Source organism: Typopeltis vanoorti, chromosome 9 (assembly GCF_054136105.1).
Source record: "Typopeltis vanoorti isolate ZY-2024b chromosome 9, IOZ_Tvanoo_1.0, whole genome shotgun sequence".
Classification (NCBI taxonomy): domain Eukaryota; kingdom Metazoa; phylum Arthropoda; class Arachnida; order Uropygi; family Thelyphonidae; genus Typopeltis; species Typopeltis vanoorti.
In genome coordinates this window covers 60,092,659-60,106,325 of record NC_143557.1, presented here as the reverse complement: position 1 = coordinate 60,106,325, position 13,667 = coordinate 60,092,659, and the positions used below count along the sequence as shown (strand labels likewise).

At 34.8% G+C, this 13,667-nt stretch overlaps 2 protein-coding genes across 3 annotated transcripts in view; one reads left to right on the top strand and one right to left on the bottom strand.

The window, feature by feature from the left end:
* The window catches only part of LOC150103080 (nudC domain-containing protein 3), a 116,968-nt gene extending 110,845 nt beyond the window's left edge, over positions 1 to 6,123 (top strand). For both annotated transcript variants that reach the window (XM_090397910.1, XM_090397909.1), the window contains exon 8: positions 5,854 to 6,123. In XM_090397910.1, coding sequence (XP_090254036.1) covers positions 5,854 to 5,976 — 123 coding nt within the window. In that variant the 3' untranslated portion in view covers positions 5,977 to 6,123. The remainder of the gene's footprint in view (positions 1 to 5,853) is intronic.
* Positions 6,124 to 9,210: 3,087 nt separating this feature from the next.
* Positions 9,211 to 13,667, bottom strand: part of LOC150103079 (uncharacterized) — a 65,407-nt gene continuing 60,950 nt past the window's right edge. The window contains exons 5-6 of the mRNA XM_090398152.1: positions 10,846 to 10,898; positions 9,211 to 9,541 (exon numbers count right to left, since the gene is read on the bottom strand). Coding sequence (XP_090254278.1) covers positions 9,411 to 9,541; positions 10,846 to 10,898 — 184 coding nt within the window. The 3' untranslated portion in view covers positions 9,211 to 9,410. The remainder of the gene's footprint in view (positions 9,542 to 10,845; positions 10,899 to 13,667) is intronic.

Sequence of the window (13,667 nt, the reverse complement as noted above, 5' to 3'; positions counted from 1 at the left end):
AGATCTCGTTATATTTCAATGATTTTAAACTATCTTAAAGTGAAAATCTGATCTTACCCCTATTTTGCTCAAATCAGCATGTTCTTCAAGTTTTTTTTTCTACAATAGGTTCTTCTAAAGTCTGCTTGCATAAATTTTAGCTGAAACATTCAGCAAGGAAATTCCTCTTAATTCTCACATTTTCTTTTTATATAGATGGGTACTAGGAGTGCATTACTCCATCTGTTATTGTACCTTCACATGGTGCTTTCTAGTGCAGCCACTGGAATTTACCTCCATCTTTGAGTATTTCTAATTGAATATCATCTTGTTCTGCTTTTCAACATGTATTTTCAACTAAGATTGTTAAATGAAATGGGTAGTAATTTCCATTACTACCCATTTCATTTAACAATCTTTCAAAAGAATTACTGCAGACATCCAGTTATCTTCAATTTTTATATGATCTCCGATAGATTTTTATAGCACTTATTCCTCCATTTCTAATATTTTTTCAATAACCTCTTATATTATCATTAGACTTTCAGGGAGACCATCACCCACACCAGCTGTCATACCTTCTCAAACTCATTCACACAAGATGCATCCACTACTTCAACTGGCAACTAGTTTCTCACAGAGCAGCTAGATTTCTATGAACAAAATCTAGCTCTCACTTCTTTAATTGTACACAAACTTAACTGCCACAGAGACACTCCCTGATCCCCTCCATATAATGAAAAAAATTCAGCTGATATCTTGTAACACCCTTTCAGAAGTTCATAGGCCATTATTATATCACCTCTTTATCAGTGTCTGCAATCCACATATTTTTATATGTCCTCATCGTGTTATCTTCTCTAATCCCAGTGACATTTTTGTAACTCTTCTTTGGGGTGCTTAAGGGTCAAAGCTGTATAACTGAGAGGAGACCTCCACATAGCCTTTAAAGGAATGCAGAGAACCGACCAGGGCTTCTGACCTAATGTCCAATCCTCACCTTCTCGTGGTGCACCCTGTTGGGTATCTACTTTGATATTGAACGAACAAGGATGGGCTGGCAATTTGTGATTTAGCCGACCAAATTGTATTCTTATTGGTTAAACCAAAATAAAAAATGATGGTACAACATGACAAAATTTCATGCCGGCTGGGGCGTCGCCCGGTTAAACAAGGCCCCCGTTGTTTTCGCCAGGGAACCGGGGTGAATAGCGAAAAGTCAACTACGGGAACAAATCTGAAAACAAACACCAACTCTACATTACCAGAGTTAAAGATCGGTACTATCAACATAAGAAGCCTGAATGGCAAAGAAATGGAGCTAGCTGAGGAATTAGATAAGTACCAGATCGACATAATAGGGGTGACTGAAACAAAAAAAAAGACCGAAACTGGTGAGATCTTTCTGAGCAATAAATACAAAATGTTATATTCAGGCAATGACAATCAAGGAAAAGAAGGAGTAGCCATAGTATTCAACACAAAATACGAGGCTAATCTTCTTGAATGGCAATCAGTCTCAAGTAGAGTAATGTGGGCAAATATGAGAATGGGGAACTGGACAATGAGACTTATTTGTGCCTATGGTCCCACAGAAGGTTCTACTAAGGTAGAAGTGGAGGAATTTTTTGACGCTCTAGAAAAAGCAACTGACAACGAAAAAGGAAAAGTTGGTCCTTGTGGGGGATCTAAATAGCAGAGTAGGAAATGATTGTCAGACATACAAAAATATTTTGGGAAAATTTGGAGAAAAGAACAAAGCTAATAATAATGGCAAATATCTGTTGGATTTCTGCTCAGGACATGGACTGGTTATTACTAACACCATGTTCCAACATGGAAATGTGCACAAATTCACATGAAGAGAAGAGGCTAGAAATAAGAAAAGTCACATTGACTATGTTATTGTTGATAGTGATGTTTTCTCCCTGGTGCAGGACACCAGAGTGTACAGAGGATTTGACATTGGAAGTGATCACTATTTAGTCTTGAGCAGGATAAAATTGAATTTCATATTGAAAAGAATAACATGTAAGAAAGTTTTAAAGCAAATAAGTTAAGCAGCTCTCAGATGTTAACTGTAGACTAAAATATAGAAAGATTATTGAAAAGAAAATGAAAGAGTTTGAAAACAGGAATCAAACCTTGGAGATACAGTGGCAAACTCTGAAGAAAACATTAATTGATTCTGCCAGAGAGGCATGTGGTGAGGTTGTGTGCAAGGATAAAAAAATCAGAACTCCCTGGTTGACACAGGAAGTTAAAGAGGCAGTGAAGGAAAAGAAGAAAGCATATCAAAAGTTCCTGGCAAATAAGTCAGCTTTTACTCTTACAGAATACAGAGACAAATGTAAGAAAGCTAAACAGTGTAAAACTAGCTAAACAAAAGTCATGGGAGGACTTTGGCAAGAATATAGAAAATAAATATCAAGAAGGTGGCAAAATATTCTGCAGGTTGTTGAAGCTTATGAATGGAGGAAAGAGTGCTGTAAAAGGAGTTAGAGATGATAAAGGGTGACATGAAAACAGGAGAAAAAGATATCCTTGAAGTATGGAGTAATTACTTTGAAAAACTTTTAAATGAAAAAAGCAGTGATGACAGCACAGTGATAAAAAATACTGACCAGGCATGCAGTCAGGAATACATATATATCCATACTTGAAGTAGAAAAAGCCAAAGGCTTGAAATGTGGAAAGGCAGCAGGAGTAGATGATATTCGACCAGAAATGCTGAAGTACGGTGGTATAAAAGTCTTACAGCGGCTGCATTGCATAGTTCAGAAAGCCTGGACAGAGGGACGAATTCCCAATGATTGGAGTAGAGCTCTCATAGTACCCATATATAAAAAGGGAAATAAAACTGAATGTGAGAATTACAGAGGTATTTCCCTACTGAGTGTTCCTGGCAAGATCTATGCAAGTATACTTGAGAAACGGTTGAGAATAATTGTGGAAGAGAAGCTTGGTGAAGAACAAGCTGGATTCAGGCCAAATAGAGGCTGTCAGGATAAGATCTTCACTTTACGACAAATAGTCGAGAAAGCATGGGAATATAACAAAGATCTGTATTTAAGTTTTGTCAATTTGGAAAAGGCATATGACAAGGTGCCAAGAGAGAAGCTATTCAATACGCTGCAGTTATACGGTGTCAATGGGGCATTATATCAAGCAATACTTAGTCTTTATTTGAGTTATAAGTCAGCAGTTAGAATTGAAGGAAGTACAGGAAGATGGTTTAATGTTAAATCTGGTGTGAGACAAGGATGTACATTATCCCCTCTGTTATTCATTATCTATATGGATCACATTTTGAAGGAAAGTGGTATTAAACATGATATCAAAATTGGAGATGTTAATGTCAGCTCTTTGCTTTATGCGGATGATGTTATACTTCTAAATAAGTCTGCAAGATTATCTGCTAAATTGAATAGCTGTTGTAATAGATATGGTATGAAAGTCAGCAATAAAAAGACAAAGACAATGAAAATAGGCAGAATCATTGAAAATGTCAACTGTGTTGTGAATGGAGAACCTGAGGAACAAGTAAAACATTTCAGCTACTTAGGCACAATTTTTACTGAAGATGGTAAATTAAATATAGAAATAGACAACAGAATCAGCAAAGCTGGTATTGTGGGAAGTCAATTGAATAAATTCATATGGAATAAGAGAGAAATTAGTTGGAACACTAAATTAGCTGTATACAAGACAGTGTTCAAACAAGTTTTAACTTATGGATCTGAGAGCTGGGTCAGAAGTAAAACACTTGACCAAAGACTAGAGACCGCCGATATGAGAGTCGTGAGAAAGATTAAAGGCGTGAACAGATGGCATCAATGGCAATATCATATTAAAAATGAAGATATTAGGAAAGAACTTGACATTGTCAGCATCCAGGAATGCATTAGCAGAGCTAATCTCAGGTGGTATGGTCACTTAAATAGAATGGGAGAGAAAAGATTAGCAAAACAAGTGTTCTTTGCCGGTTGGCAGGAAAATGACCCAGAGGAAGACCAAGATATAGGTGGATTGATACGGTACAAAGTGCCTTAGACGATAGAAATATAAGATCTGATGATGTTGGAGTCTTGACAAGTAACAGATTGATTTGGAGGAAAATTGTAGATAGGAAGTTAGTAATGATGTAATTTTTTCATGTAGTACTGTCATATCCTGCACACCCCTTGAGGGTACATGGCAAGAATTTGATGATGATTCTTTGCACTCCTATATGTTTTTTTATCCCCTCAGAATCTAGAGAGGCTAAATAATTTCATTATTTTGATGTTTGTTTCGGCATCACCATTATCCTCCGAGTTGTTTGTATTTACAATTTGATCTTCAAATTGTTATCCACCATAACTTCAAGATCCATAGACTCATCCGTTTTTTGAACTATAATAAATATAAGGGGGGGGGATAACCTAATTTTTAGAGAGGCTTTTGCCAGCCTGGTTGGCTGAGTTGAGCGGTTAGCATATCTGCTCTCCAGCCAAAAGGCTGTGGCATGGATGTTTGTGATTATCTGTGGAAATACTAGTGGTGGTGGTAGGCAGTAGATGGCATTAACATTAATGAAGAGTTGTAGAGTAGGTGCCCTCCCTCACTGAGTCTTGGACTCCCTGGAGGTGTTGTGTAATAATAATCCCACAGTTCCAGCCTATTCAATTCTCCAAGTGCTAGGCATTAGTGGCATTCCTGATTGCACTGTCTGGCAACTTTTACATTTTCTCACCAAAGTCTTCCCCTTTTGTTTAGCCATATCTTTGATATTAACTCTCAATATGCTTTTTTTTTTTTATTATTTTACTGTCCTTGCTAATAATCTCACCACATGTCTCAGTGAATTTGTGTTTTCTTCTGGTTTGGATTACTGATACTCTAAAGTATGGTTCTTGCTTTCAAACTAATTTTTCTCTGAAGTAGTTCTTGTATAATTGAGTTACATCACCTCTGAAAACACCTGAACTTTCATTTCAAGCAATTTTTATATAAATTATATTTCAATGAAAAATGCATTTTAAGTTTATTTTTACATATCTTCTTGAAAAAGGAAAGATATTGAACGCTTTTACATGTTCTTTATTAAAGCGGTCTTCATGTTTATAATTGCAATAAATGATTCAAGTAACTATGGGATAAGGTGCAACTTCTGTTGCTCCTTAATCATGAAATTCACATACAGTGGCTTTGGGAGGGTAGGGAGTGAATACTTATGGTTTACTGTAATCTTAAACCAGTCTGAAGACGAACTGTCAGCACTACCTGATAGCTTCATGCATATTCTTTCTATATTGGTTTATGCACATGTGTGATTGATCAATTGCTGTCTGGTAGTGATGAAACTAATGTGTCAAAATCTAGGCAAACGCTTAAACTCACCAGTAATGTTACTCCTGCCACTTTGTCTTAAATTTTCACAAAAAAAGTATTGTTAATAAATGCCAACCATTGCTTTGACATTATTATGCCAATTAAAGGATATGTGTATGCATGCACACACAAAACTACTGTATTCAAAATGGATTACAGTAATCTTGCTAACCCCCTACTATATTTGGTCAGTTAAAAAAGTAATTATCTTAGAAATGTTACTCCAGTGTGATTTACCAGCAGCTAAGATGAAATAATGTTGAGTCTCAAAATGCTAATGGACGTAAGTCTTATATCCATTAGCAAATTTTACTACAGAATATTTTAAACATAATGCCATTTAGCACATTATCTATATTATATTTTATAAAGTTACCATACCAGTCAGTGATATTTTTGTGACTAATTTGATGTCTAGTTCAGCTATTGATTTACAATTTATTAAGACAAATTGTTACTAGCTTTTTGGGCTAACTTTTTTTTTTAAATATATATATGTAGAAAATTCATAACATACTGAAGGAAGCATGGAATAAAGAAGGATCTCCTTTCAAGGGCCAAGACTTTGATCCTAGTATTGTTAATATTGCTAATCCAGGTGATTTTCCATCTTCACTAAAATAATCTATATGCTAGACTAATACTACTGATGTATTTTGTAAAAATATATTTAAGTGCTTGAGTCACACTTAAATGAAATTTGATTCACTGTAAATTTTATACATAGATTTTACTGTACATGCATTTCTTAAATAAAAATTAATTTTTAAATTGTTGTTTCATTTAAAATTGTATTATGCTTGCAAATGTCTTTATATGAGAATCTCCTAATTCTGAGTTTATCCATACAGAATTTCTTTAATCATTCTCAGTAAAATTTTGAGAAATTAAGCCAGTTAACTTGTGAGATATTTACATAAGATGCGGATAATTCCTGACTTCATATTTTGAAATCGTAAGACTTGGAGATAGAAAATAAAAATTTATTGGCTACAATAAATTGTTTCACCTTCCAAGTTGAGGCAGTCTTCAGGAAAATATATACAGCCAAAACACAAATGTCATGAGTAAGTCACACCCATCTCCTAGTGAGAATTTTAAAAAGTTATATCAGTCAAAGTTTTGATTTAATTTCAAGAGTCATGCTTGTATTGGTTGAGGATGACTACATTCCCAAATGCTGTTGGAAGTTTAGGTCTAGAGTTTATTGATTAGTGACAAGTTAAGGAACTGGCAAAGAGGGGCACTAGTAAACCTAAATTCCAAAACTGTTCAGAAAAGACTTTACTGAATTATATATGTTCATTGGTGGAATATTGAGTTGGCATTTGCTGGCCAAATAGCATCTCTTAATGCATATTGAGAGATACTATTTGGGTACTTTTTTTTTAGTTTCATTTAACCAGAACAAATGGCAGGTTCCTTGCATTTAAATTCTGTAGTCAGTATCAATGGCATCGTTAAGCAGATGTTATACACCATAATTTATATGTATGATATTGGTGATGCAGCAGCTGAAATGAGTTTATCATAGTTTATAAATTATAATTTTTCACCTGGTAGTTGAATTGAGTTTTCTACAATAAGTGTTCTATACTGTCCAACCTTTTGAAAGAGTTTTGTATCATAAAAGTGGTGTCTATTTTGAATGTTATCACTTCAGAACTATCATCTGGTCCAAGTCTTCAGTTTCATTTTTAATGTAATTCTCAGATTCAACTTAAAGGTGGTTTGTACAGTCTTATATATAGCCATGTTTTGTTTAATTTACATCTTGTTCCATATAAACGTATTCAGCTGATTTCCAATCATACACTTTCTTGTTCTGTTATCTTTTCCTATATGTAATCTGTCATCTGCACTAAAAAATAAATCATTTTAGCCTATTTACTAAAATACACTGGTATCCAAAAGTTAAGAACAAACTACATTTTTACCTATATATGAAAAAAATTTCACGACTACAGCCAAATGCAGACAAATTTATTGCCAGTATACTAATAAATTATATTACACAAAAATGTGTTATAAATTTCGTATAAATTAAATTCAGTATGTTTTTGGCAAAAGTTACAAATTTCCTAAGGATGTTATGTAGAGAGACATTTCAGTATGGAATATGTCCACCCTCAACTGTGATGCAGCTCTCACAATGTCATACCATACTTTGCACCAAGTGATTCAGGAGTTCTTGAGGTAAACTGGCCCACTTCTACTTAAGAGAAAGGAGAAGGCATTTGTTTTCTGGAGGAGAATTTCAAGCAGCAATGCATTTCTCCATTGCATCTAAAGCATGTTCTATGGGGTTGAGATCTTGGGAGTGTGCTGATCACTCAATTCGATTAATATCCTTGGTCTTCATCAGTATCTCCACTGCTCATGTAAGATGTGGTACAGTAGTTCATCCATAAAGATGAATTCTTTGCCTTACAGCACACAAATGAACATGATATTGAACAATTTCAATGCAATATTGCCAGCAAAGTTGGTCGATTGGTAAAACCTCTGCTACTAATGGCTCAGCAAAAAGTTAAGCAAGTTTGAGCGCAGTCGTTCATTGCTGTTGGCACACTCTCCCTCTGAGTCTTTGGACTCCCTGGAGGTGTCACATAATAATATTGTTCACTAGCCAGTCTTTTTTTTTTTCCAGCACTTGTAGCTCAGTGCATCCATCAAGTATAATGCCTTCCCCACACCATGACCCCAGCACAGCCATATCTATCCCTTTCAAGAACATTTTTGCGATGATAAACAGTACCACTTTCACACCAGATCAAGTGTTGTCTAGAATCAGATGAGTAAGACAAGTTGTCTGTAAAGAGTACATTAGCCAGTTAGTATCTTGTCCAATTTTTATGAATACAATACTGCCACTGAAAATGTGCTCTACGATGAACTGTGAATAAAGGGCTGCCAACTACAAGCCTTCAGTCATATAGACCTACTTGTTACAGTTTGTTGAGATATCAGCTTCGACAATGGAGTTGACTTGCAAGCTGATCTGTCATGTTGCGTTGAGTATGTTTTGCTATTATAACCAAAAATCTGTCTTCATGCTCTCTGGTAGAAAGACAGCAGCATCTTAACAAACATCTGGACATTCCATTGGTTTGAAATGCTGCTCAGATCGTGGATACAATGCTATGCAAGATTCCAAACTCTTCGGCAATATCAATATTGCTGCAAACTTTCTCTAAGTTTTCCAATAATTTTTCTCAGCATGAAATCATCTAGCTCATGGCTTTGAGACATTACAAGACATCCAAGTTTGCAACTTTATTCCTTCAGGAAAAGAGCTTCCTTTAAATACATTTTGCTTAAAACAGCATTTTGCCTTTTATCCTGTTGATTGCTACCATGTGACTTTTCACTCCCTTTGGGTGTGATTTGAAAAGTCACGTCGTGATTCGTGTGAATTTGCAGTTGTAATCTTTAGAAATAGTGTTCATCCTTAGGTTTTCGATACCAGTGTAGCCAAAATTTATTCTCTAGATAAACTGTTTTCTGATTCCTGCCTATTTTCATATTTCATTTTGTTGATTTAAGAATCATCTGCAGTAAAACTTATTAATCTTAGTTATTTGAATATCCCTTTTCTTAATAATGTTGTGCATATCTGCTCTCCAGTCAAAAGGATGCGGGTTCGAATGCTGCCATGGGCATGGATGTTTGCGATTGTCTGTGGAAATACTAGTGGTTGTCAGCAGTAAATGGCATTGGTGTAGTAGTGGTCATTTGAAGGATTGAGTGATGGAGGACTTATTCTTGAGATACAGATTATTACAATGAAAGAGAAAAGCTTAAATTATTGACTAGAAGAAGATTCATGTCTAATGTAAATATACTTATGAAATTCAATTATTACAAAACTAGTGCAACACTTTATTGTTCTAATGATATTTACAAATGATTAAGAAGTTAATACTATATTGTGACAAAAAGTTTCTCACTAATGAAGTACAGAGTTTCTTGGCCTGCAAGTAACTCCAACAAATGTGTATTTAATACACTTAGTAGTTTGGTGGGCTAAGAAGTTTTTAAATACACAAACAGAACTGTTAAATTATGGTACACATTTCTGATAAGCCTTGTAGCTTGCCCTTAATTTTTCCACCTTTACTTTTGACAATTGTTTCTTCCAACAGACGTATCTTTGATTTTCCTGCTTTTGTTACAGCAGTGTTCCATTCTATAACAGTAAATAAATTTTATATCATTATATATACGTGTGTGTGTATATCTTAAATTAATTTCATATAACTTAACAGGATATTTTTTGTTTGCATTTCCAACTTTTGATTCAATAATCATGAAAGATGTAGTTAGCAAATAAGTAAGTGGGAGAGTGAAATGCACGATTCATCACCATAGTATCTTATAATTTTTCTTTTTTAACTTATGCCAGAAGTAGTAGTACCAGTTGATTTGTGACATGGCTTACAGTACAATAAATTTAGTTTAATCCTTTATCGAAGTGTGAGCAAACAAAGTTTGCGCCTGAAAGTATCTTCAGGACTGGGTTAAGGTGGTACACCACTAGGGCAACTCGTTGCGAAGGGTTGCACACCAATTGGCAATTCCTATAGGTAGAGATGACCTGCTAATGCTTCTGCCTGATATCTCCACTTGGGCCTGGCTCCCTCTGAAGAGACCTCAATAAAGGTCTAAACTAGTCTGGGTAGTGGCCCTTCCCTTAATGCATAACATTAGACATATCCGCAAGGAGATGTGTTTTGCATTATAGGAGATACTGAGATAGGAGTGTTGGTAGCTTGCTCCACCTTTGCAATGAGTTGCCCTAGTGTTGTACCACCTTAACCCAGTCCTGAAGATACTTTCAGGCACAAACTTTGTTTGCTCACACTTGGATAAAGGATTAAACTAAATTTATTATACTCTAACCAAGTGAAAAATAAACTTTCAACGGCTTACAGTACATTTGTATTGTGGGTAGGCGAAGGATCATTATTATTTTATTTCTTTTTTATATATAGTCTGGAAATCCTGCTCTAGACCAAACATGGAACTTTTCAAGTGCTTCATGCCTCCTATAAGTAGGAGGGTGTTCTCACACCTGATGATGAAATATCTCCCACAATCATTATCCATTTCAACATTTTCTCTCCAATGAAGTTTATCATTATATTTAATAACAATTAAGTTATTTTCTCTATTATAAGAGAATAAATATTGTTGGCAGGCATTGCTTGAATTTTTTTTTTTATTTTAGAACATCAGTACCCCAGACAGTATAAAAAATATGCATTGTTTCTGAAGTGGTTCATGTGTTTAGTCAAGATATGTTGCACTAATCTTAAAATAAATGAAACTTGAAACAGTTCCACATTGTATTTACCCGTAAGAGTTATACTAACTTAACTATAAAACTCAATGTTTAAATCCTCAAGTGTTTCGTTGCATTGCATTTCAGTGGCCAACAGCGTATCTAAGCAATGTGTATTAATAGAATATTTCAATGTTTTATATACTCACCTTGCATGTGATGATAATATTTCATGTTTAGCTCTTTATCTTCTTCTTGTTCCCTAATAACAAGAAAAAAAAAAGTAATCACAAGATATCACAATAGATACTTGTTTCCTATAAGATCATTTTAAAGCAGCAACATTTCATGAGAACTAATCAACAATATTTTGCATGAGCTACATTATGTAGGATTGGCTAGTGAGAGTGTAGGCATGGACTCATTCATAGAGTGATAAGAAGGAACCCTTCTAACCACATCCTTACTTGACAACAAGAGATATAAAATCACACATGATAATTGTAAAATCCCCTTACCAACTTGTAAGTCTATCATATCTGCTATTTCTCAAACTAAAAAGACTATTTCCTCATACTGAATAAATGTGGTCTTTTTAGATACTTGTAATATAATACTTTGCCTGCCAGTGTCCTTGCATAACCTTGCACTTGACCATAGTGAACTGGTGTTCACTCATTTGCCTATTCAAATCAGCTTGCATTCTTATTAGCTATGTCCCTCATTCTCCAACTCTTGCAACATTAAATAACATATGTCACAAATAATTTGTAAGAAGGTGCAGATCATTATATTCTGATCTAAAGATTCAAGTTGCACACTGGATTTAAAACAGGTTATGGGTGCTTTAGTCATTTTAATTAAAGAATTAGGATCAAACCAACTATGTAGCATCAGCAGATAATCAAATTCCTGACATGTACCCTCAAAGGGGGTGTACAGGATATGATAGTACTACATGACAAACTCGCATCATTACTAACTTCCTATCTACAATTTTCCTCGAAATCAATCTGTTACTTGTCGAGACCCCAACATTATCAGATCTTATATTTCTATCGTCTAAGGCACTCTGTACCATATCAATCCACCTATATTTTGGTCTTCCTCTGGGTCGTTTTCCTGCCAACCTTTCTTTCCTCGCCCATTCTGTTTAAGTGACCATACCACCTGAGATTAGCTCTGCTAACACATTCCTGGATGCTGACAACGTCAAGTTCTTTCCTAATATCCTCGTTTTTAATATGATATTGCATTGATGCCATCTGTTCATCTGCAGGCTCTATTCTTTGGTCAAGTGTTTTACTTCTGACCCAGCTCTCAGATCCATAAGTTAAAACTGGTTTGAACACTCTTGTATACAGCTAATTTAGTGTTCCGACTAATTTCTCTCTTATTCCATATGAATTTATTCAGTTCACTTCCTACCATACCAGCTTTGTTGATTCTGTTGTCTATTTCCATATTTAATTTACCATCTTCACTAAAAATCGTGCCTAAGTAGCTGAAATGTTTTGCTTGTTCCGCAGGTTCTCCATTCACAACACAATTGACATTTTCAACAATTCTACGTATTTTCATTCTCTGTCTTTTTATTGCTGACCTTCAAACCATATCTATTACAACAGTTATTCAATTTAGTCAGGGAATCTTACAAACTTGTAGGGAATTTATTTAGAAGTATAACATCGTCCACATAAAGCAAAGAGCATACATTAACATCTCCAATTCTGATATCATTTTTAATACTACTTTCCTTCATAATGTGATCCATATAGATAATGAATAACAGAGGGGATAATGTACATCCTTCAATTCTAACTGCTGACTTGCAACTCAAATAAAGACTAAGTATTGCTTGATATAATGCCCCATTGAACCATATAACTGTAGCGTATTGAATAGCTTCTCTCTTGGCACCTTGTCATATGCCTTTTCCAGATCGACAAAACTTAAATACAAATCTTTGTATTTATATTCCCATGCTTTCTCAACTATTTGTCGTGAGAACTAATGAGCTATATTATGTAGGATTGGCTACAGAGAGTAAGCATGGACTCATTCAGAGAATGATAAGAAGGAACCCTTCTAGCCACATCCTTACTTGACAACCAGATATATAAAATCACACATGACAATTGTAAGATCAGCAGATAAGGCTACAATTAATTCATGAGAAATCATGAAGAATTTACCAAGGTTATTTATCTTCCCAAATGTTTAACTTCAACAACATCAATCTCTTCTGGAAAAGATTTTCAAGAGGATATGAAAGATAAACAGAAGCTGCCAGGATCCAAAGCAACAAAAAGTTGCTTTCTTGAGAGCCTTCCTTGTCTAGCAAGGAAAGCTCTCATTGATTAAAACCATGTTAAAATGAACTTTAAAGAGGTATAGCATAAGAAATGCTGCATCTAACAGTGACAAAGCATGGGGAAATGAGTCAAATTGTCAATAGCATGGAAAAGTAATAAATCTTTAAGATCAAACAGATGGTCACAATCTGGTACAGATTCTTTAAGAACATAACTCACTTCTTCCTGTGGTCAAGAATCTATCCCTTCTAGATTAGGTTTTTTTTTTTTTTTTTTTGTTTAACTGTCAGTATTTACAACAGAAGAGTGATAAATTTACTTGGCTTTCTCCTTCCAAAAATAAGCAATGACTGATCCAATAAAACCAACTTTCTCTATAGCGAAAGTCCCTCACATGTCTTTCTGAGTGCAGAGTGTTTGTTGAACCACACAGATAGATATGGATTAAACACAGCAGTCTACCACAATTTATAATTACGTGGTAATCTGTGGGAAGTTTTCAGTATTGAGACTGCAGTATTATGTACTGCAGTCTCAATAAAAATAAAAATAATCAATTAAAACCTGACAAGTTTTGTAAGTCGTACAGTTTACATAATCAGAGGTACTGGTACCCAAGTTTTACCACAACAAAAACCTATTAACAATTATTACACACACTAGATGTTTTTGATAACTGAAAAAAAAAAAAAGAAAAAGAAAAAAAAAACTACATC